The 25799-nt window shown below is 42.5% G+C and overlaps 1 protein-coding gene across 3 annotated transcripts in view; it reads right to left on the reverse strand.

Annotated features, from left to right (window-relative positions):
• Positions 1-476: 476 nt before the first annotated feature.
• Positions 477-25799, reverse strand: part of NFE2L3 (NFE2 like bZIP transcription factor 3) — a 30058-nt gene continuing 4735 nt past the window's right edge. Inside the window, exons 1-4 of one of the 3 annotated variants that reach the window (XM_074035325.1) lie at positions 13024-13372; positions 8839-9018; positions 3021-3104; positions 477-2239 (exon numbers count right to left, since the gene is read on the reverse strand). In XM_074035325.1, the coding sequence (XP_073891426.1) occupies positions 995-2191 (1197 nt within the window). In that variant the 5' untranslated portion in view covers positions 2192-2239; positions 3021-3104; positions 8839-9018; positions 13024-13372 and the 3' untranslated portion in view covers positions 477-994. Of the gene's footprint in view, positions 2449-3020; positions 3105-8838; positions 9019-13023; positions 13373-25799 lie in introns of those variants that run through there. The other 2 variants (XM_005549948.5, XM_074035326.1) reach the window with 2 other exon arrangements.

Here is a 25799-nt window from a genome sequence, read left to right on the forward strand (position 1 = left end):
GTTTTTTTCCCCCCAATAGCTTTTGCCTATTTTAAACAATCTTAGATGGTTTCACTGTTACTCTTCCCCTACTGTTGGTTTGTTTATATGGCTTACAGTGTTCTGGTGAGATCTCAGTATTCTAAGATGTGAGGCCATCCCTTCAGGCTGGCTTTACTACTGCCAGAGATTTTATGGATTTAATACACGCACAAGGAGTTCTGTTTGTGCAAGTAGCCCATTCTATCTCTGGTTACATGAGGAAGGCCTGTGGCTTAAACTACCAGTGACTCCAGGTCTTCAATGCACTCTATATCACATAGTATTCAGTGTGTTAAGTATTGGGATGGAGGGGGGTGGATTTGCCTTACTTTGGCATACTATGTTGGCCTCAATTTGGCTTGAGTCTGATCAATTTGCTATGCTGCCCTATTTGTTATTCATCTATATTCCTGAATGTGGATATTTTGGAAGAAAAACAAGAAATTTGCTTGAGATTTCTGTATAAAAGGGAAAAGTTAATTTTTAATACAAATACAAAATTTATTTCAACAAAGCAAAATTTATAAGTTAAATATAAAGATTAAAATAGTGTTTGAAAAGCTTACTATAGTGCTAACTAAATGAAAATAAGGCTATTTTGCATTTAAAAAACTGAAATACCTCTTAAAATAATTTGATCCCCAGTGTTTGCTCTTTCTGAAGTAACTGACTTACTAAAAAGGATGGCTGCCAAAAAGTCTTAGTGGGTTTTCAAAATGTTAACCTATTCTTTGGACATAACTTAATTTTGTATACAATGCATTTCATGAAAAGTTGTGGCTCCCCCAGATTTCCCACAAGTGTGATCTTGAAGTCCTAAATATTTGTCCATATAAGCTTCAAAACAGCCTTAACTGAGTTATTCAGGTAGCAGTACTTAAAGATAATTCTTGAAGCAGTTTCGATGGTTTCTGATCCAAATCAGTTTCCGAACATTACTACTTCACATAATGAGTCCATCTTCAGTTTCTTCTCACTTTCTCTTTCCCTTTTGGGTTTCCTTTTTGTGGCCTGAGGCCCCCAGTTCTTTGGGTACTAACAAGACACTTCCATCATGAGTACACTGAAGTGCATAGTGGTTTGGATTGACTGGCCTACCTTCGTCATCTCTTAATCTACTAAAAACATCATGATAAAGGTCATGCAGTTTCTGTTTCATTATGTTAATAGCTTTGTTACATTGTGTTCGCTCTCTCTTAAGAGTTTCCTTCTTTGCTTGCAAGTTACATACATCATTTTCTAGATTCAAAATTATGTCCAATTTGCGTTTACGACAGTTCTGTGCAGCAACTTTGTTTTTCCCTCTTCGTCTGATATCACGGATAAGTGAGACTTGTAGGTCTGTCAGATAGTACCTACTTAACATGCTATTGAAAGAATCAACAGGCATGCCGACAATTTCATCTACAGAAAAAGGGATATGCAAAGCTTTAGCACGTCGTTCATCACGGCTCAAGTTTCTATCTGTGTCTTCGAGGTACCTACTCCTTATCTTCTGTGACCTCCCAGGCCACGAAAAAGGTTCAGAAGTAGATTCTGGTGCACTTGGCTGTAAGTGGTAAGTGTGGTTATGAAATATGTGTTGAAATGTAAGATCCCCATGGAAACCAGAATCACTATGATCCATGTGACAAAGCTTACTAGGTTCTGGGTAGTCACCGCCTATGGCACCTTCTAAGTCATGGTGGGAACTAGATTCATGGTCAGTACAATAACCTGTAGCACCTTCACACACACAGTGAGAGGAATTAGACTTGGTGACAGAGGTACTATTGTGACTTGAATCTAAAGAAAGGCCAGAATCAGAATCTGGTTCATCAAAAAGCTGAGAAACATCGATTGGATCAAAGTCGTCTTCTGTGGCCAATGACATTAAGTTTATCTCATCAAATATATTTACGTCAAGGTCATACAGTAGGTCTTGGCTTGTTAGATTCCGCATATGATTGTTAACTGGTGAAAGAAATCCTGTCGAGTTAGTTCCAGGAAGGGTTTGCTCAGGATTGGTGGTATGAGAATTTAACTGCAGAAATGGTTCTTGTGACTGTGAAGTCCTTGTTGGATTTCGTCTAAATGTATTGTTGGGACAAAGCAAGATGGCCTCGTGAAGATTCACATCCTGACTTATAGCCTGGCTGAAGTTTACATGATAATGTGCTGAAGAATTCATGCCATCACTGATACTGCCTGGAAGAGGAGTATCTCCCAATGAGATGCCCTGAAAAACGAAAAACACTTTAAACATGAATAGCCCTATTTCTGAAGCAGTCCTATTACCTAACACAACTTTTGTTTCCTCTCTTGTCAGTTCCTTTAATAGAGAGATGCTGTTGGCAGTAACTTCCTGGTTAAAGTGCAGTCAATACATGATGTGAGTCCAAATCAGAATACTTGGAATTCTGCAGAATACTTGGAATTCTGAGTAACCTAGAAATTAAGATTGATTAGTATAAAAGCTAACTGCATTTTTGTATTAAAAAGTCTAATGTTACAATCTTGTAATTTACTACTTTATAATAAGATGTAACTCTCATCCTAGCAGGTTGGTAATCACATTGTGGCGGGTCAGGGATAATAAACTACAGTGAAGGAGTAGTCTAGAGGAAAGAGGTTGCTTAAATGCCTCTAAGCACTAAAATGATAAAGCTATTATGAATGTTGCTGCAATAAACATGGGGGTGCAGGTGTCCCTTTGATACACCGATTTCCTTTCCTTTGGATAAATACCTGATAGTGGGATCACATGGCAGTTCAATTTTTAGTTTTTTGAGAAACCTCCATACTGTTTTCCATGACCAGTCTAAATTTGATTACACCTTTGGGATTTGGAAAGAGGAATGCTATACATACTTGGTTAATTCTAAGCTGAAGTGCTTCTATAAAAATAAGCATTACTTTAAACTGCTGTGTCAACCAAGTAAAGAAAGGAGTTGTATTTATTCACCAAAAAGTCAGTGCAGATACGTTCCTGCAAGGATAAAAGCCAAGGTTCCAATTACCTCCAGTGAATTTTCAGGCTGCGATGAAAGCAACTGTAATAAATCTTCCAGAGAGAAAGAAGTATCTGTCCCATTCAGATGTCTCTGTAGAGAAACACAAAAGGTGCATCCTTCACGTCAAAGACCAAACTGGTTGTCTGGGGCTTTAGGCTTTATCTTTAAAGGATCACCAGGTCTTATCTCCACACTGGGTTTTTATCCTATTATGTTCCTCGGTTGTAAGTTTTACTTTTTATTATTTTTTGAGACGGAGTCTCACTCTGTTGCTCAGAATGGAGTGCAGTGGTGTAATCTCGGCTCATTACAACCTCTGCCTCCCAGGTTCAAAGGATTCTCCTGCTTTAGCCTCTGGAGTAGCTGGGATTATAGCCGTGCACCACTATGTCTGGCTAATTTTTGTATTTTTAGTAGAGACAGGGTTTCACCATGTTGGCCAGGTTGGTCTCGAACTTCTGACCTCAAGTAATCCACCCACCTAGGCCTCCCAAAGTGCTGGGATTACAGATGGGAGCCACTGCAGGTGGCCTATTTCTTTTCTTTTTTTTTTTTTTGAGACAGAGTCTCGCTCTGTCGCCCAGGCTGGAGTGCAGTGGCCACATCTCAGCTCACTGCAAGCTCCTCCTCCCGGGTTTACGCCATTCTCCTGCCTCAGCCTCCCGAGTAGCTGGGACTACAGGCGCCCACCACCTCGCCCGGCTAGTTTTTTTTGTATTTTTTAGTAGAGACGGGGTTTCACCGTGTTAGCCAGGATGGTCTCGATCTCCTGACCTCGTGATTCGCCCGTCTCGGCCTCCCAAAGTGCTGGGATTACAGGCTTGAGCCACTGCGCCCGGCCCTATTTCTTATAGTACTCAATATTTCAACATGCATACTTAAAGAGTTAATCAGTATTTCTATACCTTCCATAAACAACTTCCGTATAATTTTTGGCTAGTTCTTAATTTCAGCTTATTTTGCCCCTCCACAGCCAGCCCTCCCAGTTGGTTACACAATTACGTAATTTTGGCCAGGTGTGGTGGCTTACGCTTGTAATCCCAGAACTGGGAGGTCAAAGCAGGCAGATCGCTTGAGCCCAGGAGTTGGAGACCAGCTTGGGCAACATAACAAGACCGTCTCTACAAATAAAATGAGCTGGGTGTGGTGGTGTGCACCTGTGGTCCCAGCTACTCCGTGAAGCTGAGGCAGGAGGACTGCCCGAGTCCAGGAGGTTGAGGCTGCAGTGAGTTGTGACAGCGCTGCCACACTCCAGCCTAACAGAATGAGATCTTGTCTCAAAAAGTAATTTTTACAGTCAATACTTATTTACATGTACTCCATTTTTTTTTTTTTTTAAAACCAACTTATCAATGCTTCATCTCACTCCTGGCCTTCATGGTTTAGCTTCTTTCTAGTTGAAAGAACTCTTCAGAATTCTTTTTAGAGAGACCCTGAGCAGTAAACTCAGTTTTTGTTACATGGAATTATTATTTCACTGCAATCTCTACCTCCTGGGTTCAAGTGATTCTTGTGTCTCAGCCTCCCGAATAGCTGGGACTACAGGCATTTGCCACTGCACCTGGCTAATTTTTATATTTTTAGTAGAGATGGGTTTTTGCCATGTTGGCCAGGCTTGTCTTGAACTGCTGACCACAGGTGATCCACTGGCCTTGGCCTCACAAAGAGGGGATTACAGGCATGAGCCACCATGCCTGGCCTACATGGAATTATTTTGCCTTCATGCTTAAATGATGAGTTAACAGGTAAATTTAAGGTTTAATGTTTTCCCTCACTACTCTGTCTTACGGCATTTATTACTAATGGTAAGTTTGCTCTCTGTTATTTATAATGAACCTTTTCTATCTCAGGTAATTTAAAAGATTTTTCTTCTTAGTTCTTGATGTTCTGTTTCAATCTGATATGTCTCGGACTTAATTTGTCTTTATTACGAGCTCTATGTACTCCTTTAATCTGAGGACTTTTCTGGAAATATTCTGCCATAAACTCATTTTAAATATTGCTTCTCTTTCATATTTTATATCTCTTCTGGGACTCCTATTAGAAGTAATGTAGATTTTTCTCTTCTATCATTGTCTCAATTTTGCTTTCATATTTTGCATCTTTGTGGTACATTCTAGATAATTTTCTTAGATATGTCTTCCAACTTACCCTTTTCTTTAGCTGTTCACACCACTTCCACTGAATTTTCAATGAAAATGACTATTTTTCATATCTAGAATTTCATGTGGGCTCTTTTCTAGATCTTTTTTTTTCATGATAGTCTGTTCTTGCCTTATAGATTCTGTTCCTTCATGAACAATTTAAACACTATTTTAGAGTCTTTTTCAGAGGACTAGGAATCCTGACTCTTGCATATGCTGACTCATGGCTATTTATGTCATTTTTAATTCTTAAAAGGTGAGCTTTTCGGGGAGCAGTTTTGCATTCTTCTCTTCAAGAACCAGTGTTTGTATCGTTTTCCAGACTGTACTTCTCTTGTCTGAGGATTCTTGATGGTGATGGTAGTGTGAGTTCAGATCTTATATCTAGCTTTGGGGCCCCCACTGGGGTTCTGATTTCTAAAGCATAGCCAGAATTGTACCAGTCCCCATTTCCTAGATATTCTTCCAGAGTTGTCATCTGGAAGAATGGAAATGCCAGTGATTCACTGGTCTAACTCATTTTTATTTCAACAAGCTTTAAAAGCACCTTCTAAGTAATAGCCCAATAAAAGAACAGAAACATATTGTCAGAACTACCATAAGAAATGTGACTGGGTGCTGTGGTTCACACCTGTGATCCCAGCACTTTGGGAGGCCAAAGTGGGCAGACTGCTTGAGCCCAGGAGTTTGAGACCAGCCTGAGCAACATGGTGAAACCCCACCTCTACTGAAAATACAAAAAATTAGCTGGGCATGGTGGTGTGCACCTATAGCCCCAGTTACTTGGGAGGCTGAAGTGGGAGATCACCTGAGCTCGGGAGGTTGAGGCTGCGGTGAGCCATGATAGCGCCACTGCACTTTAGCCTGGGTGACAGTGTGAGATCCTGTCCTCCCCCAACCCAAAAAAAAAGTGTAAGTACACAAAGATGTGATGTAAATGCTCAGGCTAGGAACATGGAGATACACAATGAGGAACCAAGCCTGATAAGAACTAGGCACAAATGCCTGGCTTTGAATGATTAGTGTGTTTCTGAAAAGTTTTGTCCAAATTGATGTTTGTCCTATGTCAAATTATATTTTTAATTCTCTCCAAGGAAGCTCTCTACTTCATTTGTCTTGTCATTAATATTTAGTAAGTGCCTATTCTGTGCCTAGCTGTGAATTAATTTGTTACAGGTAGAGGTAGAGAAAACAGTTCTTGCTTTGCTGGGAAGCCCAGTGAGGGAGTAAAGATGAAGACATACCTCGGAGAAAGGCAATATACGATTCAGTGTTAAGTAAGTGAAAGACTAGTGAAAACATCTTTTCCCTCAAAGAGAACTGTGAACACTCAGGGAAGTGGTCAGAAATGTCCCCTTCAAAATACATATGGTTCTGTCCATATTTTAATGTAAAAGTCCATGGGTATTGATTTGACAATACAGTATGTATGCTGTGGGGAGAGTGGTAAAACCATACAACGCATCCAAATATAAATATAAAGCCCAGATAAGTCAGAGGAGCTGGGGAGAAAACCAGCTGGGAAAAAAGAACAGGCAGTTGCCAAATGCCAGGCTGCAATTGAGGGTTACAAAAGGGTTGAAGCTGCAGTGGTCAGAGTGAAAATGGGAGGGTTCCTTGGGGTGTGCTCTCTACCCCTCCCCTTCATCTGAAGAATGGCAAAAAGAGCCTCAAGGAGACCATTTAGAACTTGGTGTGTGTTCTCTGCACTTTGGGGACACAGAAGCTTAGTGTCCCACTTTTGCCTGGGAAATATAAAGGGTGAGAAACCATGCAAGAGCCATAGTTAGGGAACTGAAAAAGGGTCTAAGGTGCTAGGTGGCCAGCAAATGGTTCAGAGGGCCACCTGGAGAGGTGAGATGCATGTATGCCACAGAACATTCAGGGAACAGCCCTAAAGGACCAGCTGCAGTGGAGATGCATTTGCCTCTGTCAAGAGGAAGACTCCCAGCTGTGGGGCCAGGGGTCTCCAAAGAACCTATACATGAAAAAGTGCCCACGTGACAAAGAGTTGTATAATATTTAAATGTATGGGATGGTCAAGAGAAACAATTTCCTATGTTCTTAGCACCCCACACCCTCAACCCCAGAGAAATCAGGGCAGGCCACACAAAACTGAGGGAAGATGCTGACTTTTAGCTCAGTGTTTTTTGTTTTGGATTTTTCTTTTTGAGACAGGGTCCTGCTCTGTCACCCTGTCTGAAGTGTAGTGGCATGATGACGGCTCAGTGCAGCCTCAACTTCCTGGGCTCAAGTGATCCTCCTACCTCAGCCTGCCAAGCAGCTGGGACCACAGGCACACACTACCACGCCCAGCTAACTTTTGGTTCAGCATTCTTGAAAATTACACTGGGTTATACCTTTTTTTTTTTTTGAGACAGGGTCTCACTCTGTTGCCCAGGTTGGAGTGCACTGGTGTGATCACAGCTCACTGCAGCCTTGACCTCCCAGGCTCGGGTGATCCTTCCACCTCAGCCTCCTGGGTAGCTAGAACTACAGGAAGACATCACCACACCAACTAATTTTTGTAATTTTTGTGGAGATGTGGTTTTTCCATGTTGCCCAGGCTGATCTCCAACTCTTGGGCTCAAGTGATCTGCCTGCTTTGGCTTCCCAAAGTGCTGGGATTACAGGCGTGAGCAACTGTAGATGGCCACATTGGGTTATTCTTATCAATTGCTGCACTGGGATGGCCAAAGGGATTTTCATGAGTATCTAGAATTTATGGGACCTGCCCTAGATTTCACCAAGGGGCTCTAGGTGGAAGCTGGAGGGGCAAGGGAGTGGCAGGTAGGCAGAGAACAAACCTGTTTTCTGATTTCATGCCAGATAAGTAATGTTCCATGTAATATTACAAGCCCTAATAATACGCAGCCCTAAACTCCACCTTCTGGGAAGGGGACAGGCTAAAGCAGGTGATGGCTAAGAGAACCATTAGGGCAAGACCTGTGAGGGTATGCCTTCCAGGTGGAAGTGCCACGTGGTTATTAAATATCTCTGGAGTGCCTGTTTGCTATGCTGTGGGCAGGACCTCAGCAGGGCTGAAGAGAAACCACAGTACAGCCCAAATGAAAGGAGAAGGAAGCACAGATCACAGGAAGCATCCATCCCTTCAGCCTGGCTCTGGGAGTTCATTTGTACACCTCTTCTCACAGCTAAAGAGTAAGGTTAGGCAATGAGGAGTTAAGGAAGTGGTCCCACTGGACCATGGATGCCCAGTGGTTCGGCCAGGCCTGCCAGGAGACTGAACAAAGATTTGAGTCCAAGCCTTAGCTGACATCATGGGTGTTTGGCTGTCGGGCTGGTCCTCAGCTTGCTCTCCTGGACTAGGCCAGCCTGGCTGCCTGTTCATGTGGCTGGTTGAGGACTCCTAGGTTCACCATTTGTTCATCCCTTGCCTTGGCAAACATAACTAGCAAAACCTGCTAGCAAGGTCCTGGAAGGGGGTGTGTGCATACAGACACAAAATCTTGAGTTTAACCAGAGGAAATAACTGTATGGGCTAATTCATTTATAAATCAAATTGCTACTCCCATAACTTAAAGACAGAGGTATTTTCATATATGATATTTGTTAACAGTAGAGCATACTTACATGCTCATTCTTAACACAAACTGTCAATGCCACAAAATCTACATTAAAACCAAAATGGCAAGGCTTGAATATTCTGACAGGCGTACCTCATTTCTAGATTCAGTGGTCTTTTCTCCCTCCCAATCAGGTTTCTCTGCTACTTTGTTTTCATCTTCATTATTCTGCTGAAGTGAGTTCTCCTTCTGGGCTGACACCCTTTCTTCATTTTCCTCACGCTGGGAACTATGATCCACAGCTTCGTGCTTTTCTCTTAGTACCTCGTTCTCCTATAAAAGTAACAAATTGCATCAAATAAGCAAACAGTCTTTAAAACTGCATTGTGCTTATTGTTCAGGGACCATGAAACCCACAAGTCAAAAGCTAAGACTGGCATTTCATTATTTTAGTATCAAAGAAACATTTAATTCAGAAACAAAGGTCAGTTTTATATCCTGTCCTGAGACAGGCTGTTCGAATCTGTGCAATTTAAATTAACACACACTTATAAAGCCCCTGAATTTAAAATACTCATGAGTTAGATTAGATATGGAAATTAATATTGCCAGTAGGCAGTTTTAGTTTTCTGTTCAAAATCAATCAAACAGCTAAGTTGGAAGCAAACACTGATCAAATATGGAAACTATTATTACAAACTATTAATTGTGGTTCTCTCTGGAAGGTTGGGAACAGGGTGGGAAAGAGTTTACTTCACTTTATACATGTCTATAACTGTGAATATTTTACAACACACACATATTGCTTTATTTATTTTTGAGACGGAGTCTCACTCTATAGCCCAGGCTGGAGTGCAGTGGCGAGATCTCGGCTCACTGCAAGCTCCGCCTCCCAGGTTCACACCATTCTCCTGCCTCAGCCTCCTGAGTAGCTGGGACTACAGGTGCCTGCCACCACGCCCAGCTATTTTTTTAAATTTTTAAATTTTTTTTATTTTTAGTAGAGATGGGGTTTCACCGTGTTAGCCAGGATAGTCTCAATCCCCTGACCTCATGATCCACCTGCCTCGGCCTCCCAAAGTGCTGGGATTACAGGCGTGAGCCACTGTGCCCGGCCATATTCCTTTTATAATCAAGAAAATGATAAATATAAAACATCTCCACAGATCTACACTTATTTACCCAGATATGTCCTTCTACCTTAATTTACTTTATAAATAAGGAGACCTAAATAACTAAAAGGCTAGAGAATTCCTCTAAACATTCAAATATGGTTACCATTTAGAGTGTACTGCATGTTCAGATAGTTTCAACTATGATATCAAAAGCTCTCTGGATATATTTTTTTCCCCTATAACATTAAAGCTTGTCAAACTTTTTCACAATTTCTGTTCTTCCAGGAACAGACACACACTGGCACACCCCCTTCCCACCAAACCACAGGAAAAAAATTTTTAAGTGAAGGTTGAAGAAATGGAAATTTACAGATGCCAGAAGAAAGGAGAAAAATCATGGCAAGATAAGGAAAAAAGGAGGCTGATATTCTGCTGGCCCACTTGGTTTACTGGCTTCTCTGTCTGATTGTGCCTAAGTGTGACACTGTGCCTTCCCTCTAGACACTGTAGATGATGTTCGGTCCTAGCTCAGTCTCTCCCTTTGCACATTCTGTTACAACCCTGCTCATGTGCTCAAGATACTGCTCCTGCTACTCTCCCCTCTCTTCTGCATCAACAGTTGTTTCTCATCTACTGGACAATTCCCATCAGCCTACTATCATACACGAATACCCCCACCTTTAAAAACCACTCCCTTGGTCCCACACTAGTCTTCAGATCCCATCCCATTTTTCTGCTCCCCTTTAAACCAAAAACCTCCTAAGAGTTATCTGTACTCAGTGTATTTTCTCTTCATCCATCAGCAAAATTTGACTTAGTTACCACCTCCTCCTGGAAACAGCTTCTTCACCTGGCATCCAAGTACCTCTCTATTCTCCTACCTCATTAAGAACTTCTGCTTTGCTGATTCTTCATCCCCTTGATATCTAAACATAGCAATGTCCCAAGGCTCAGTCCTCAGGTCCACCAAGCACTCTCCCACTTCACAGCCCTTGTATTTGCAGCCCTTTCTGCCTATAAGCTCTCTCAACCCTCTTATCCTCCTGCCCCCAGGTCTCTTCAAATATCTGCCATCCCAGTTTTCTTTCTTAATCACTCTACATAAAAAACTACACCAAAATCTATTTCCCTTATCTTGCTTTATTTTTTCTCCACAGCATTTAGCACCAGCTGATATATTACCATGTTTATTTGTTTGCTGTTTGTCCTACTAGAATGCTAGTTTTTGGAAGGCAAGGGCTTTGTCTGCTTGGTTTCTGCTATTGGCCACTTCCTAACCCAGATTCTGGCACATAACAGACCCTTACTACATATTTGTTGAATAGCTGAACTCTTAGACACAATATCCTAAGACTTTGATAGAGATCCTACTTCTGATGGATTGTTCTTTCCTGCAACAATACTGATAAAAATCTGGGGAAGGAAGAAAAGGTGACTGATCACTTTTTACCTCTCATCTTTTGCCAAGGGTAAGGTTTTCTGTTGTTGTTAAATCTGAAGATAATCAAATTCAAAACTTTGGATACCTGAGGCAGCTAACTTTGTTTAAAAATTTGCTGTTGGTAGAGAGAGAAACTTCTAATCTCTAAATCAAATGATCTATTTTAGAACCATGAAGCAAACTCCCCTAAATATGTAATATATGCATTAATACAACACACATGGACACACACAAACATGTAAACACAAGAATGTCACCTATATTACATAAATAGTAACAGGGAAACAAGTGGTTGATATAGATCAAACCCATAGAGGAACTGATCAAGAAAACTTTAGTCTGGGAAGGCTTTTTTTGTGGGGGAAACTTTTTGAGTGTAATGAATTGGTAACAAAGGTATGTAAGATGTCTTGCCTGAAAACTCAGGAAGAGAATGACTGGAGGCAGAGAAATTCTATATGGTCAAAATTCACACTACAAGAAGCCAAAATTAGGTCAAAAATCCTATAATATAATAATGGTCATAACTCATTGAATAAAATGAGTTGAACAAAAGAATCAATGAGTGCACTCAAATATAAACAAATAAATGAAGGAAAGAGGAAATCTCTTTCTTAAAGTAGAATACAAATAATAAATATAAAAGGAGAATGATGAATTAGAAAACCATCAATGGATGCTTAACTTAGGGAGTGAAAATTTTATGAGAAATAAGATACTTAAATAGTCTCAAAGTATCACTCTGCAGATTACTTGTTAATTACAAATAATAATAATAATAATAACAACACTACAGGAGAAATCTGGCAGACACCATCTAAATCAAATGGTCAACTCTATCATCAAAATACGGAGTTAAACCAACATTGTGCTCTCCTGATATGGAGGGCACGATACAATTTCTGTGGTTTTCTCACCAAAAATTCATAATCTCAATCTAATCATTGAGGAAACATCAGATAAATCAACATTGGGGGTCATTTTTACAAACTAACTGATTGATGCCCTTCAGCAATCTAAAGGTGAAGAAACACCAAGAGTGAGGAGTGTTTCCACATTACAGGTGACTAAACAGACTTGGCAACTAAATACATACTGGCAGATTCTGAAAATGGACTGTAGATTAGATAGTAGCCTTACATTCATATTAAATGTCCTGATTTGATAACTGGCTATAGAAAAGAAAATCACTGTTCTTAGGAAATATACACTAATAAGTATCTGGGTGTTGAGGGATGCAATGGTTTCAATTCAGGTATGCAATGGTTTCAATTCACTTATAAACGTTTCAAAACAGAATTACATATGTATACAGAGAGACATGGTTATTAATATAGCTAAATGAGGTAAAACATAAATAGGTAAATCTGGGTAAAGGGTATATATATATATATGCCATTTTTTAAAAGTTTGAAATTATATTTAGCTAAAAGGTTCACCTAAAAATGCCTACATAGCAAAATCACTTTGGCCAAGGCAACAGCAAAGGGTTAGCCCAGAATAATTCTCCCATTAAATTTTCTGTTTATTTGTATTTTGCCCCCAAGTGTATAGACACATAAACTTTAATATTTTCAAATTGCTTTGGCTATGCTTCCCAAATAATGCTAAATAATAACGGTATATTTTTGCTGATTAATTTTAATGAGAATGCTTCACCAATAAGGATGACTTGTATTTGAGATACAGTCAGTCATTTTAAATTGAATATCGAATACGACACTAGTGCTGGGAATACGATAGTAAAAAATACAATCAGAGCCTGCCCCCTTCACATCTTACATTCTATTTTTATTTTTTTGTAGAGATGGGGTCTTGCTATGTTGCCCAGGCTAGTCTTGAACTCCTGGCCTCAAACAATTCTTCCTCCATGGCCTCCCAAAACACTGGGATTATAGGTGTGGGCCATCACTCCTGGCCAGATCTCACATTCTAAAGAGAGAGGGAACCAAAAATACAAGTGAACTAATGAAGTAACTGCAAGTTATGGTAAGTGAGAGAGCTAGCTATGTGAAAAAAGGAGACAAAGGAATTCAAGGCATAGATAATATCCAAATGGTATACTCATTTGCCTCTTATTTAACTGACTTTTTTTTCTCTCTTTTGAGGAGTTTTGATCTTGTTGCCCAGGCTGGAGTGCAATGGCACAATCTCAGCTCACTACAACCTCTACCTGCAGGGTTCCAACGATTCTCCTGCCTCAGCCTCCCAAGTAGCTGGGATTACAGGCACGTGCCACCACACCCAGATAATTTTCGTATTTTTAGTAGAGACGAGGTTTCATCACGTTGACCAGGTTAGTCTCGAACTCCTGGCTTCAGGTGATCCACCTGCCAGCCTCCCAAAGTGCTGAGATTATAGGCATAAACCACCACACCCAGCCTAACTGGCTTCTTAATGGTGGATAGTTGTCTGTAATCTTTTCTTGTAACAGATATTAAAATCTCCTCACCCATAGTTCTTTGCACACATGTGCAAGTAGGATACATTCCTGGAATTTTTGCTGGGTCAATGGATATGTGTATTTTTTATTTGATGGAATCTACTGAAAAGGCCTTCAAAAAAGGATAAAAGTGCCAATCTGATAGATGAAAACTGGTGATCATGGCTTACTGCAGCCTCAAACTCTTGGGCTCAAGTGATCCTCTCACCTCTCAGCTTCCCTAGTAGCTGGGACTACAGAAGCATGCCACCATGCCTGGCTAATGTTTACTTTTTGTAGAGATAAGGGTCTTGCTGTTTTGCCCAGGCTGGTTTCAAAACTTCTAGGCTCAAGTGATGCTCCCCACTCAGCCTTCCAAAAGGACTGAGTCATGCAGGCCAAGAGTGATTCATGGTTTTCTTTGATGTGCTTTTTTAGGCCTTGGTATCGTTGTTATCCTGGTTTTGAAAAATGAATTGGGAAGGTTTATTTAACATTGGAATTCTTTATACTTGGAATATTTGAAAGAATTCCCCTTGAATGCTGTCTGTGCCAGGAGTTTTTTGTTTTTCTGAAGAAACTATTCTGACAACTTTTTAAACTTATTTCATGGGATATACCAACAGACATCCAAAAAGGCTGTTCCAACCTACACTGCCATCTGGTATGTGAGCACACCCATTTCCTCACAGCCCACCTACCCTGGGTTTGTTTCTCAATATTTGCTAATTAAAAGGTGAGAAACACAGCTCATGAGCAGGACAGTCTCGCGGGTATCAGTGTACATAGGAAACAAGGGGTGACTATGAAGACAGGGCACAACTCTGGACTGAGGTGGGGATAGATTTGAAATGTTAGAGTGTCTGCCTGCTCTTAAAGATGAGCAACTAAAAGAGCCAAGGGAAGGAAGGTAGTGGCTACAGTGGGTATTTTTTTTTAGCTGGGTAGAGAGAGGCAGGAGAGGAAGGCAGCAAGACCTGGGGGCCATGCCATATCAGTGTTGAAAACCTGGTTTCCTGAGAAGGCCCCTTCCAGCTCTGACACTCCAAAGGTCTATGAATAAGTGACCGTATAATTTATCACCAAACGCATCCACTTTTGAGAGGGTAAGAGGGTACTATTAACAATTAGGCTGGGCAACAAGCATAAACCAGGACTATTCCACATGGTGACCCACCTGAGGCCACAGGGGAAGAAGAGATTGCATAGCTCTTAAGAAACTTTTTTTTTTTTTTGGTAGAGACGGGGTCTCGCCATGTTGCCCACGTTGGTCTTGAACTCCTGGGGCTCAAGCAATCCTCCCACCTCAGCCTCCCAAAGGGCTGGGATTACAGGTGTGAGCCACTACACCCGGCCACTCTCAAGAATCTGGATAGCAGACTGAATTCCACAAACTGAGGGAAGAAAAATACTTCAACCTGCACAGACTTAGGTATTGAATAAGTATCTTCTTAGATGATCCTTCCTGTATCCATTCGACTTTTCTTTCTTGAGAGCCTATTATGAAGCAAATATAATAAACACAACAAGCATCGTAAGTGATAAACGAGAGGAAGCATTTCCCCCAGGGCTAGTGGGATGCATGTGGAGATGTGCAGCCGAGGTCCCCTTCAAAGGAGGACTTGTGGCTATTCCCGGATACCTGTGGGCGGCCAGCCTCCACCATCCAAGAGCTGCCTCCCCTAAGGTCACACCCATCCCAGTGTGCCCACATCCCATTACCTGTCAGGTGAGAGTAGAGAGACAAGGCCATCTAGGCCCAATGTGGGACAAGTCTGATGCACCAGTGTCAGCCCAGGTGCTGGGTTCTGCCAGCCTGCATCACAATTCGACTTCTGCTTCTGTCTAATCCCGCCTGTCTCCAGTTATTGATCCCAAGGGTTCCCTCTAATAAACCTCTTTCACCCTAAAGGTAGTCTCAGAGTCTGCTTCCCAGAGAACCCAACTTGTAACAGTTAGCAATTATTCTACCTTGAGGGAGAGAAAGGGAGAATCTCAAGGCAGGGAGGGGTGGAGGATTTGCTACTGTAATATTTACAAAGTAAAAAGGGCCTGTGGAATTTGTAATATAATTTGCAATTGCTTCTCAGCCTTTTGGCTAGAATCAAGTGTAATATAATATGCAGTCTGCAAAGCCCAAAACAGCCTAGTGGCTAGGAGGGCCCAAGTTCAAACCAGCTGAGTAAAAAGGCCTATCCTACCCAATAGCTGGGTAACACTGGGCCAGCTGCTAAACCTCTTTGACCCTCAGTTTCCCCATGTGCGAAATGAGAAGATAATATCTAATTCATATTTTAAGGAATTAGTTGAAAACAGCCTCTTCAGGAACACTTTTACACTGCTGGTGGGAAGTGCACTGCTGGTGGGGATGTAAACCACTATGGAAAACAGTATAGAGATTCCTCATAGAACTAAGAGTAGAACTACCATTTGATCCAGCAATCCCACTACTGGGTATCTACCCAGAGGAAATGAAGTCATTATACAAAAAAGATACTTGCATATGCATGTTTATAGCAGCACAATTCGCACTTGCAAAAATACGTAACCAGCACAAATGCCCATCAATCAATGAGTGGATAAAGAAATTGTGAGAGAGATATATATAGAGAGATTTTATATAGATATATAATATATATATTCCATCATATATATATGTATTCCATCATATATATATATATTTTATATATATATAATCTCTCAGCCATAAAAAAGAATGAATTAATGGCATTCACAGCAACCTGGATGGAAATGGAGACTATTATTTTAAGTGAAGTAACTCAGGAATAGAAAACCAAACATCGTATGTTCTCACTCATAAATGGGAGCTAAGCTATGAGGATACAAAGGCATAAGAATGACAAGAATGGCCAGGCATGGTGGCTCACACCTGTAATCCCACTGCTTTGGGAGGCTGAGGCAGGTGGATCACCTGAGGTCAGGAGTTTGAGACCAGCCTGGGCAACATGGTGAAACCCTTTCTCTACTAAAAATACAAAAATTAGCCAGGCATGGTGGTATGTGCCTGTAGTCCCAACTACTTGGGAGGCTGAGGAAGGAGAATCACTTGAACCCAGGAGGTGGAGGTTGCAGTGAGCAGAGATCACGCCATTGCACTCCAGTCTGGGTGACAGAGTAAGACTCTGTCTCAAAAAAAAAAAAAAATGACAAGAATGGCACAATGGACTTCAAGGACTTGAGGGGAGGGGGGAAGGGCAAGGGGGGTAAGGGATAAAAGACTACAAATTGGGTTCAGTGTATACGGCTTGGGTGACGGGTGCACCAAAATCTCATAAATCACCACTAAAGAACTTACTCATGTAACCAAATACCACCTGTTCAGAAATAAAAAAATTAAACATAATTTAAAAATTAAAAAATCAGATATTCATTTTAAAAATAGCCCCTTCATATGTCTAAGCTGCTATATAAACATGAATTACTCCTTTCTACTGCTTTTTGATTCTGAAGATTTGCAATTAATGATTAACTGCCAATAACTCAATCTGGATTTCAAGAGAAAGTGAAACCAGCTAGCCCTGGTAGCCAGTAACTATTATCTCTGCTTTCTTTTTCTGTTTTTCTTCTCAACTCAGTGACAAGGAACTGAGATAGAGTATGTTTTACTAGTTCTATTGTGTATACTTGAGGTTTATAGTTCATGCTCTTTATTTAAAGAATAGGCAAGTTAAACCCATCATTAGGTTACTTTTTATTTGTGAACAGGTGACTTTTACTCTTGTGGGGCTGGGACAATTAAAAAAAAAAAAAGTACATTTTCACACCTGCCACACAGGAAGCTATCGTAAACTTGTGAGCTGGGGCCCTTAGTCACAACTAAACACCTACTGACTTGTACAGAACTGGCACCTGCTGGAAAGGCCCGCCCCACCACATCGCTCTGTGCTGGTAACTGAACCATCCGTGCTCTGCAAGGATCCAGAACATTCTCAGTTTGGGCCCTTTAACCAAAACTGGGTTCTCCTGTCTCTAAAATCCCATGTCTTCTAGGGTTTCTCTTATGGCACTTATCCTGTTCTATCTAAGATCACAAATTATATGGGTCTTTTCTTTCCTACTGGCTGTAAACATGATACCTGCCCTCCAGCCATTCGCCTTTGCCACCTGTGTGAGGAGCAGAGCAGAAGAGTCTTGCGCAAAGGTTTTCTGAATCAGTAATGTAATGGAAAGGGGAAGAAAAGCTAGGCTTTTCTCTTCTCCTTGCAGTGTCTCTGAAACCCCTGTCAACTGGCAAGTGTGCTGCTTATGCTGTACTGGGATCTGAGTCATGTGGTAGAGGGTCTGCCTCTGAAAATACCCTTTGTGAACAGCCTCAGCTGCCTTAGCTAGGCCTTTCATTTATTCATCTGGAGGAGGAGGGATGGAGACCTGCTTTGACCTCTAGGGTTGGGAGAACCTTCAAAGACAAAGAACAGCGTGGTGCCTATGAGAAGGATGACATCAGAGGGAAAGTGGTAAGGCCAAAGCACTCTGAGGCCTGTCTCTAGGCTGGAGGCAAGCTGGAGTCATCAGGGCTAGAGAGAAACATGGAGCCAGATAAAGAGAGACTGTGTCCTGTTTGGCCTGGGTGGTTTTTAATAGCAGTTTGTAATAATTACAGCTTGTGTTGATTGAGCACTGGCTGTAGGCCAGGCCCTATGTACATTATCTCATTTAAGCTGCTCGGCATCCCTGTAAGGTAGGTATTGTTATTACAGAGGAATATTACAGAGGAAACTGAGGCACAGAGAGGTTAAGCAGCTTGCCTTAAGTCACACAGCCAGTAAATGACAGAACCAGGATTTGGCAGCAGGCATTTTTATTTCACAGCCAGTTCCTGGCCACAGTACTGGTTCTTGTTTGCCCCTCCAGGTCCATGTGTGTCCCTGAGCAACTCTAGGGCTCCTGTGCCGGCTGGCTTCCAGCTGGGTTCACCAGGGGAAGGCTAGAGCAGAACACAGGTGTAGCCAAGGGGGAGGGAGGTCAGAGCATTTCCTTCATGATCCACGATGACAGCCCCTCATCCTGGGCTCCAGCAACTCCTTCCATCACTTCTCACCGGGAGCCTCTGGGCACTCCAACATCCCTGTCTGTCCCTGACCACATGGCTGTAAGAAGTCATTCATTTAAGTGTCTTCCTTTGAGCCATCCAGGGTGAATTCTGCTCCCCCGCCCCCCGCCCCACCCGCTCGCTTCACACTGCATCACACAGATTACAACAGCAGTGCTGGCAGGAGCTGACTGCATACAAATCCAGTGAAGCACCTGTCTGCTTGAATATTACTTTATCATGCAAAAGCAGCTGGATACAATGCAAGGTATGGATCTCATCAGATTGTGATTCAAACCAACTATGAAAAATTATTCATGAGATAACAGGAAACTTGAACAGTGACTAGATATGTGATGATTATTAAAGAATCCTGGCCGGGTGTGGTTGCTCACTCCTGCAATCCCAGCACTTTGGGAGGCCGAGGCAGGCAGATCACCTGAGGTCAGGAGTTCGAGACCAGCCTGGTCAATATGGTGAAACCCCGTCTCTACTAAAAATACAAAAATTAGCCGGGCTTGGTAGCGCACGCTTGTAATCCTAGCTACTTGGGAAGCTGAGGCAGGAGAATTGCTTGAACCCGGGAGGCAGAGGTTGCAGTGAGCTGAGATTGTGCCACTGCACTCCAGCCTGGGCAACAAGAGCAAAACTCTGTTTCAAAAAAAAAAAAAAAAAAATTCCTTGTAAATTTATTTTAGGTGTGCTAATGGCATTGTGGTTATGTTTAGAAGAGTTCTTATGATTTGGGGATATATATTGAAATATTTACAGAAAGTTTTGAGTTAATGGAGGTAGTGGAAGAGTAAGAAAGGAACAATGCTTGTCTTTTCTCTTTTCCTTGCTAAGAAATGTCTGGGATTTGTTTCAAAAGAATAGAGGGGCAGACAGAGAGGGCGAGAGTTAAAGATGATACATGACTGGCCATGAATTGGTAACTGTTGAAGCTACGTGATGGGAAGGGGGGCATTATCCATCTCCATTTTCTCCACTAGTAATAAATGCTTGATATTTTCCATAATAAAATGTGATATGGACCTGTAATCCCAGCACTTTGGGAGGCCAAGGCAGGTGGATCACTTGAGCCCAGGAGTTTGAGACCACCCGGGGCAACATGGTGAAACCCATCACTACAAAGAATACAAGAAATTAGCCAGGTGTGGTGGTGCGCACCTGAAGTCCCAGCTACTCAGGAGGCTGAGGTGGGAGGATCACCTGAGCCTGGGAGGTCAAGGCTGCAGTGAGTCCTGATTATGCCACTGCACTCCAGCCTGGGCAACAGAGTTAGACCTTGTCTCAAAAGAAAAAAAAAAAAAAAAGTCAAATAGTCTAAACTTACTTCTAAAGTCCCCTGGAGAAGGCAGGGAAACAGCTGAAAAACTTGGCAGACATACTCTAGGTAGCTGAAGCTAAGACACAGAGGCCCATGTTCCATGGGGGCGGCAGTAAAGAGCATCACTTATGATTCATTTATTTAGGGTTAAATTATCCCAGCAGGCAGAATAGACCAACTGGTCCTCAAAATACATATTTTTGTATTTTTCCTTATTATGGAAAATTTCAAACATGTAAACAGAATACAGAATCATACAGTGCACTTTCCATGTAACTATTACCCAGTTTCAACAATGATCAGCACTCTTTTATCATCAATACCTTCACCCCTCCCCACTGAATTCTTCTTTAATAGTTTTTTAGGTAGGATTTATACACGCAGAAATGCAGCACTTTGACAAATGGAGGCACCCATGTAACTGACACCCCAACCACGATACAGAACATTTCAGAAAGTTCTCCCCTCCTGATATTTTTAGCTCAGCTTTGCCTGTTCTAGAACTGAAGAACGAATTTTTTTTTTTTTTTTTTTGAGATGCAGTCCAGCTGTATCGCCCAGGCTGGAGTGCAGTAGCGTGATCTCAGCTCACTGCAACCTCCACCTCCCGGGTTCAAGCGATTCTCATGCCTCAGCCTCCCAAGTAGCTGGGATTACACGTGTGTGCCACCATGCTCAGCTAATTTTTGTATTTTTAGTAGAGACAGGATTTCGCCATGTTGACCAGGCTGGTCTCAAACTCCTGACCTCAAGTGATCTTCCTGTCTTGGCCTCCCAAAGTGCTGGGATTACAGGCATGAGCCACTGCGCCTGGCATTAAAAGCATGAATTTTAAACTGCACTTATGTGCAAGCTAGTTCTGCATTCATTGTTTTTGAATGCTAGATCCCTATTCCCCAACCTACCTCCACCCCCACCCAGAGAGATGTTCTTTAGAATATATCAGGAAATAATAAAAAGAGCTAGGGAAATTGGGCTTTGACTTTTAAGTGCCTGGTAAGTCACTTTGGCCCAGTTTTTTAACTGCTCTGGACCTTAAATTCCTAGAAGGGCTTTCAGCCAGACACTCCTTCCATTCAGGTATTGCTGGACACTGAGGAGCCCTGGGGGAGGAGCACCAAGGCAGAGGACTTTAAGCTTGGGATGGCAAAAGAACCACCTGGGGGTCTGGAAAACTCCAGAGGTATTCATTCAGCCTGGTGGTAGATGGGTGGGCCTGGCAATCTGCATTTTAACTAGTGAGGCTCTCAATTTAGTCACTGAATTGCCCTTAGACCCTTGGAGAAACTCTAAAGAAAGGCAAGGCCAAAAAAAAGAGAGAGAAAAGCTAGGAAATTAAGTTCTTCCTGTGGTTGAGCTTTAGCAGAACTTCAGTGGGCATTTAGAGTTCTGCCTCCTCAACAAGTCCAAGGCCTCCTTCACATAACAGCTCTTCAAATATTTGAAGTTGGTGATCATGATCCTTCCTCAGTCTGATATTCTCAGCATGGAACTGCCTCAATTCATTCAACCATTTCCAGTATGACCTCCCCCTTGGGGAGGGAAGGGTTCCTTTCATGCTGAAGTGGATTCCGGTCTTTGGTAATTTCCTCTAGAAGACGAGGGGTGTCCTGGAGGTTTGACCTGGAGCTCAGAAGCAATAAAAGCGAATCATCTGTTGACCATCTATTACTATGCCAGGAACTGTACCAGCCCTTAAACATACAGTGTCATTTAATCCTCATAAGAACTCTTCAAGAAAGATATTAATTTTCTCCATCTACCAATTTGGAAACCATGATTTCCCAGGAAGAGGTGGAGCTGGATGGCGTCATGGTCAGTTTTAAATGTCAAGGAGCTAGGCTATTGTTCCTAGTCATTCTATTAAGTGCTAAGCTATGTGTTGCTCTGAAGGTATTCTGTACATGTGGTTAGCATCTACAATCAACCAGCTGACTTTAAGTAAAGGAGATTATCTTCAATAATCTGGGTGGGTCTCCAATTAATTGAAGAGCTTTAAGAGCAAAACTGGGGTTTCCTTGAGAAAGAAGAAATTCTCCCCGAAGCCTGCAGCATCACAGCTCCTGCAGAGCTTCCAGAGTTTCTGGGTGCCCTAGAGAGTTTGAATTTGCCAGCCTTCCCAATTATATCATCCAATTCCTTGAAATAAATCTGTGTGTATGTGTGTATTTATTTTTTCACATTCTACTTGTTCTGTTTTTCTGGAGAACTCTGACAGATAAAAACAGGAACCCAGTTCTCCCCAATTTCAAAATATCACGTCTTGCCTCTGTGACTTGCCCACATTCTGCCAACCACCAGCTGCAACTCCACCAAAAACAACTCAGGGATGTACCTCAGCCTAGGCAGGCTTCAGCTGCCCAGAACTGTATTTGAATGTCAACATAGATCCAGCCGGGTGAGGTGGCTCACACCTGTAATCCCAGGACTTTAGGAAAAGAGGCAGGAGGATAGCTTGAGCCCAGGAGTTTGAGACCAGCCTAAGTAGCATGGCGAGACCTTGTCTCTGCAAACAAATTTTTAAAAAATTAGCCAGGTGCAGTGGTGCATGCTTGTGGTCCCAGCCACTTAGGAGGCTAAGGCAGGAGGATGGCTGTGCCCAGGAGGTTGAGGCTGCAGTAAGATATGACTGCACCACTGCACTCCAGCCTGGGTGAGCAAGACCCTATCTTGGGTGCCTCCATTTGTGAAAGTGCTGCAAAAAAAAAAAAAAAAAAAAAAAGAAAAAAGAAAAGGAAAGGAAAAAAAAAAGTGACAAGATTTTGAGAATAAATTCTTCGGATCACAAGGCTGCCATGAATGGGAGAGACTTTTGTTTTTACCTTTGAAGGTTTATAGTGAGCAGGAGGTGTGGTTTACTCAGTGCTTAAGAACGGTGACTTGTTCTATTCCTAGCAAGGTCACTGACGTGCTATATAACTCTAGGCAATCCCAAGTTTCACCACTTGATTAATTATAATGCCAGCCTGAAAGTCTGCTTTCCACTGCCCCATCCACTCAGACAGTTGGCATTAAATAGTCAGATGGCCCATCAGGATTTCAGATCTGACCTACTTTCTAGTTGAGACTCGGGCCTTGAAGGACCCAAGACACCTTCACACCCGTGGTGTCTCTGAAGTTCTGCAAAGCCAATGTCATGAATGATAAGTGCTGAACAGACAGACACTGGCTGAACTGACCTCTGCTCCTAACCCTGTCCCTGGGTGCTGTTTCAGGTGAAAGCCAAGACCCAGTCTCCACACTCCAGCCACTGCAGTTCAAAGGAAAGGACGCCAAGTCCTATAGAAGAAACGTTACAGAGTGCAATAGGGCTCAAAGGGAAGAACAGGAAATGTTTTATGGATGAGGTGATGGTTGAGCTGAGTTTGAGAATTTAACCATAAAAGAGAGGAATGAAAGGAAGGCATTCTGGGCAAAGGTAAGAGAGTAAAGGGCAGGAGATCATGGCGTTGTTTGGGGAAAGGGATGGAGAAAGTTTTCTCCTGGAAAGAAGGCTACATGGAGAGGCCCAGCAAGAGCAGCTGGGGGCTGGGTCACATAAGCCACAAGGGCAGCCGTGAATGACAAAATACTGAATAAGTAGGCAATGGCGAGCTAGAGGAGGCATCCCACACAAAGCAGAGAGATGAACCAAGGTGTGCTTTGGAAACCTGCACCTGACAACGCAATGGACAGGAGTAAACTGGGGAGGAAGCAGTAGGAGCCCCACCTAAATTATTAACAGTGTATCAACCCTGCTCAACTTGCACTATTTCATTCAATCCTCACTACCACTTCCTAAGATGCTCTTACTATTCCATTTTACAGATAAGGGAACCAAGGCTCAGAACCGTTAAGAAGTGTGCCCCAGATCACACAACCAGTGTGGCACTGGGATATTCCCCAGCTGGTCTGATTCCAGGGCCAGCACACAAGACCCCTAGACCAGCCTGCATCAAGTCAGGGCTTGGGCCCTGCATGCTCATTTCCCACTGTCTGGGTTGAGAAGTAGGGGTCATAGAAAGAAGGAGAATGACACAAGAGACTTGGCAAAGATGATTTCTCCACAACCTACTAATGGAGGGGAAATATTGACTGGAAAAAGATGGTTTGAGCCAAGCTTCCCCAGGGTTGCACATCAAGCCAGCAAAACCCCAGATTTTCTCAGGAGCATATACCAAGTCCTGTGCAAATGATCCTCCATATAGACCAGCTGCTTTCAGAAACAGCTCACTTAGCTTTTAATCATAAGCAGGCTGAACACCCTGAGAGTTGACGGAAGGAAGATGGTGATTGTTACAGACTGAACTGTGTCCCCAAAATTCATGTTGAACTCCTAACCTCATACTTAGAACATGATCTTATTTGGAAACTGGGTCCATTGCAGATGTAACTAGATAAGATAGGAAGGAGGGTAGACCCTTATCCAATGACTGACTGATGTCCTTATAAAAAGGGAAATTTGGCCAGCCTGGGCAAAATGGCAAAACCCTCGTCTCTACAAAAATTAAAAAATTAGCTGGGCGTGGTGGCAGGCGCCTGTAATGCCAGCTACTCAGGAGGCTGAGGCAGGAGAATCGCTTGATCCGGGGAGGCAGAGGTTGCAGTGAGCCGAGATTGCACCATTGAAGTCCAGCCTGGGAGACAGAGCAAGATTCCATCTCAAAAATAAAAAACAAAACAAAACAAAACAAACCCAACAACAAAAAAGGGAAATCTGGATATAGACATGCCCATAGGGAGAACGCCATGTGAAGATAAAGGCAGAGCTCAGGTGATGGAGAAGAAACCAATGAATGCCAAAGATTGCCAGCAAACCACCAAAATGCAGGAGAGAGCTGTGGAACAACTTTCTCCCTCACAGCCCGCAGGAGGGCCAACTCTGCTGACACCTTGATCTTGGACTTCTTGCCTCCAGAACTGTTAGAGAACAAATTTCTGTTTAAGCCACCCAGTCTGTGGTATTTGTTATGGCAGCCCTAGCAAACTCATACAGTGACTTAAATGACATCCTTTCCCATACAAAGACAATAGTGCACCTTTAAACTTCCTTTAGTAAACAAAATGCAAATCCCACTGTGAACGCTTGTCATAAACGCCATGTATGTAATTTTAAGACTATTTCCGTAACATAGCTGTGATTTTAAAACGGGCAAATGTCTGAAATTTCTTTTCCAATTGCCCAGGTGTTAGAGACTGTTTTTTATTCTGAAATGAAAAACAATTTTTACTTTAACAATCAAGGACCTTCTTTCTCTTTCCTTTACTCTTAGAATTAAATATTGAGGCCAGGTGCAGTGGCTCATGCCTGTACTTGGGCCCAGGAGTTTGAGACCAGCCTGAGCAACATTGAGAGACCTTATTTCTATCAAAAAAAAAAAAAAAAAAAATTAGCCAGAAGCAGTGGTGCGTGTCGGTAGTCCGAGCTACTTGGGAGGCTGAGGTGGGAGAAGCGTTTGAGCCCAGGAGGTTGAGACAGCAGTGAGCTGTGATGGTACTACTATACTCCAGCCTGCGAGGCAAAGTGACCCTGTCTCAAAAAAAAATAAATATTGACTAGATCAGATTCTTTCTGTGCCCTGAAGAAACCAGCCCAACAGTTTCTTTTCTCTTTTTTCCTTTTGAGATGGAGTCTCACTTTGTCACCCAGGCTGGAGTGCAGTAGAGCAATCTTGGCTCATTGCAACCTCCACCTCCCAGGTTCAAGCGAGTCTCTTGCCTCAGGCTGGGTGGGACTACAGGGACGTGCCACCATGCCCGGCCACGATGCCCGGCTA

Source organism: Macaca fascicularis, chromosome 3, assembly GCF_037993035.2.
Source record: "Macaca fascicularis isolate 582-1 chromosome 3, T2T-MFA8v1.1".
NCBI lineage: Eukaryota > Metazoa > Chordata > Mammalia > Primates > Cercopithecidae > Macaca > Macaca fascicularis.